The 2,570-nt window shown below is 33.6% G+C and overlaps 1 protein-coding gene across 1 annotated transcript; it reads right to left on the bottom strand.

Moving 5' to 3' along the window:
• Window positions 1-260: 260 nt before the first annotated feature.
• On the bottom strand, window positions 261-2,352 carry LOC143601138 (CASP-like protein 2A1). The gene is made up of 3 exons (XM_077078628.1): window positions 1,985-2,352; window positions 1,662-1,779; window positions 261-686 (listed from the first exon to the last, which is right to left on the bottom strand). Exons 1-3 carry the CDS (start codon window positions 2,188-2,190, stop codon window positions 414-416), a joined length of 597 nt encoding a protein of 198 aa, XP_076934743.1. The 5' UTR covers window positions 2,191-2,352; the 3' UTR covers window positions 261-413.
• Window positions 2,353-2,570: the final 218 nt, after the last annotated feature.

Genomic DNA, 2,570 nt, shown 5'->3' with positions numbered 1-2,570 from the left:
TTTGAGTTTTTAGATATAAATTGGTGATAAATCAAAAATCACTGTAGATTCTTCAAATGTCATATGTTTATTCGTTTTTTCTATCAGTCAAACATACATAATAATATTTTTTTAAAGGTAACCTTAAAGTTTTACTATGTGTATGCAATTCCAAAACACGATGAAGTATTTATCCACGAGCACATTTTTTTCACGGACAGTCACCAACAGTTGATATATTCATCTACAGATAAACCACATGTTTTATCGTCATTGAAAGTATTCAAATTTGTAGTATAAGCCTTATATGTTATATGATTCTAAATTTAAGTTGCAAAGAACATAAGGTTGAACAACATTCATACTCCTACATTATCTTTCTAGCTTTACCAGTTTACCATCTTATTAATCTCGTTCTTCAAGAGTCGACTCTCTTAATTCCCGAAGTCAACAATCTCAATCCCCTTGTTACGGTACCCAACAGGTGCATCATACTTACTGAACAATCTATATGATGAGATTAACGATAGTAATGCATAACAGAATACCACTAGAAAAGTGATGATGATTGACGTTGTTGCTTGTCGACAGAAATGACCGTAGGTCCCACAGGCTTCACTCCATGTCACTGCCACGTCACCTTTGTATGTCAGAAACGTCACCTCCGTCGCCACCGCACCCGCAGCCAATATCAAGTATGTTAAAACCTGTTGCAACATTTTATGAGAATAATGCATATATAATTGATTACTAAATCGGTCGTATCAAATATACACGTGCCAGTTAGACAGTGTGTAGTGGGGTGACAAATACTCCAATTTTGGGGCGATATGTAGCATGAACCCCCCCCCCCCTCCCCGACCGGCGATAAGTGAGGGGGGGGGGAGGGCATATGTTTGTCGTCAGCTTGATTGATGGACTTGGTGACCTTGCGAGCAGGTATTGGGGTGGGGCGATTTGTGGTTATAACAATGATTTACAGTACAGTAAATAATTAAATAAATATATAATAAAATAGTTATAACGATAGCATAATTACATTTGTGATTTGGGGTTTGTTTTAGTTCAGCATTGGCTATTAAAATTGGCTCACTAAAAGCTCAAACTAAGTCATGTTAAATTAATGATTTGAAGCTCAAGTAATAATAGCCGGGTATCGGTTTTATTATATATCAAATTTTATTTGGTTCTTAAATCCAAATGAGTTTATTATTTAGTTTTCTAATTTTCATAATAAATATATATAAACTTTTATAACAAAATATTAAATTGTTATATGTAGACATGCATGTAGTTAGTTATAAAAACAACCTTATATAATTATAGTACTTAATTTTTTTTAATAGTAAAACATATCATTTTTATATATAGTTATATAGAAAATTACATAAATTAAAGGTTAATGGTTCAATCCTACAATATACAATATTTAGCTGTTAAAAAAAAGGTTATACAGAAAATTAAAACTACAAATATATATAGATATTACTTGTATAAATAGAATAACTAAATCTTTATTAGATATTTAATGAGCCTCACCTAAGTTGAGGTCAAACTTAAATACTAATCCATGGGTTTGAGTTTTAAATTTAAAAAATAAGCCTAGCTCGAGCTTGAGTACACATAAGCCAAGCTTGAGCCTGTGAGAAAAAAAAAAGGATGATCGAGGGTCGAAAACGTACCTGGTCAAGGAGAAAGAAAGTCCAAGCCCGAGACATGGTTATAGGGCGAGGTACTGCCGTGAAAGCAGCCGACAGTAGCGAATAACCAGCTAATATTCCATTAGCGTGCACCAAAAACCTGCATCATAACAAAAATCAAACGAATAAAATTAATTAGAAAATTGCTTAAAACAATTTAAATTCTTTCAACACTAAAATGATCCATACATAATAATTTTTGTGTAAACTGCAGTTTATATGAAAAAAATTATATGTGATTAGTAAAAAGGGTTGTATGAAATATTATTAAATTTATATATAATATTAAGTATATACGTACGTACCTGAAAGCAGTGATGTTTGAGTAAGATAAAGAACCATATTCATTAGTCTCCGAATCCTTAATCATGACGACTAGCGCCGCCACACACAGACCCACCGGAAAAAGTCTGAGCAACGTCTCAGCCGTCCGGATGCTGCCGGAGTTTCCATCTTCTTCTTGGTATGGTCCAGAGGTTCTTGTAACTACATCAGTGGTCTTGTCGGCCATTGATCAGCTTTTTGTGTATGGAATTGCGTAGAGAGAGATGAAGAGAGTGTGATTGTGAGAAATACCATAACTTATAATTTATATACATAATAAATGATGTGAATAAATTTTAGGTGAAGTTAGTTGATGTTGCATTTAATGTTTTCATTAAAACGAGGGTGTTATTCCCTATGTACGCCATATCATATGGTCGTAGATATCCCTCTGGTCGATCTCTATCCTTTATATATGCACTATAGTTAAATACATAGTTACAAAATGAGGTGGGTTGAACAAGTTGGGTTAAAATGACACGGTAGGGTCGGGTTTAGACTTGGACGTTAGATGTGAATGAGTTAAGTTGAGCTCAAACTCATTTAAGCTCAAGCTTAACTTGTCTA

The sequence above is a fragment of the Bidens hawaiensis genome, unplaced genomic scaffold (assembly GCF_021521415.1).
Source record: "Bidens hawaiensis isolate Kalapana, Puna unplaced genomic scaffold, B.hawaiensis_p1.1 tig00001960_1, whole genome shotgun sequence".
NCBI lineage: Eukaryota > Viridiplantae > Streptophyta > Magnoliopsida > Asterales > Asteraceae > Bidens > Bidens hawaiensis.
The sequence above is the reverse complement of the archived record's forward strand: the minus strand, read 5'-3'. Positions and strand labels throughout refer to the sequence as shown.

What these genes read in the sequence shown, in the direction of transcription:
- LOC143601138 (XM_077078628.1), bottom strand. Translation starts at nt 2,190, where the DNA reads ATGGCCGACAAGACCACTGATGTAGTTACAAGAACCTCTGGACCATAC. An exon ending in TCAAACATCACTGCTTTCAG is followed by an intron (nt 1,780 to 1,984) that starts GTACGTACGTAT and finishes GTTATGATGCAG; the next exon opens with GTTTTTGGTGCACGCTAATG. An exon ending in CTTTCTTTCTCCTTGACCAG is followed by an intron (nt 687 to 1,661) that starts GTACGTTTTCGA and finishes ATGTTGCAACAG; the next exon opens with GTTTTAACATACTTGATATT.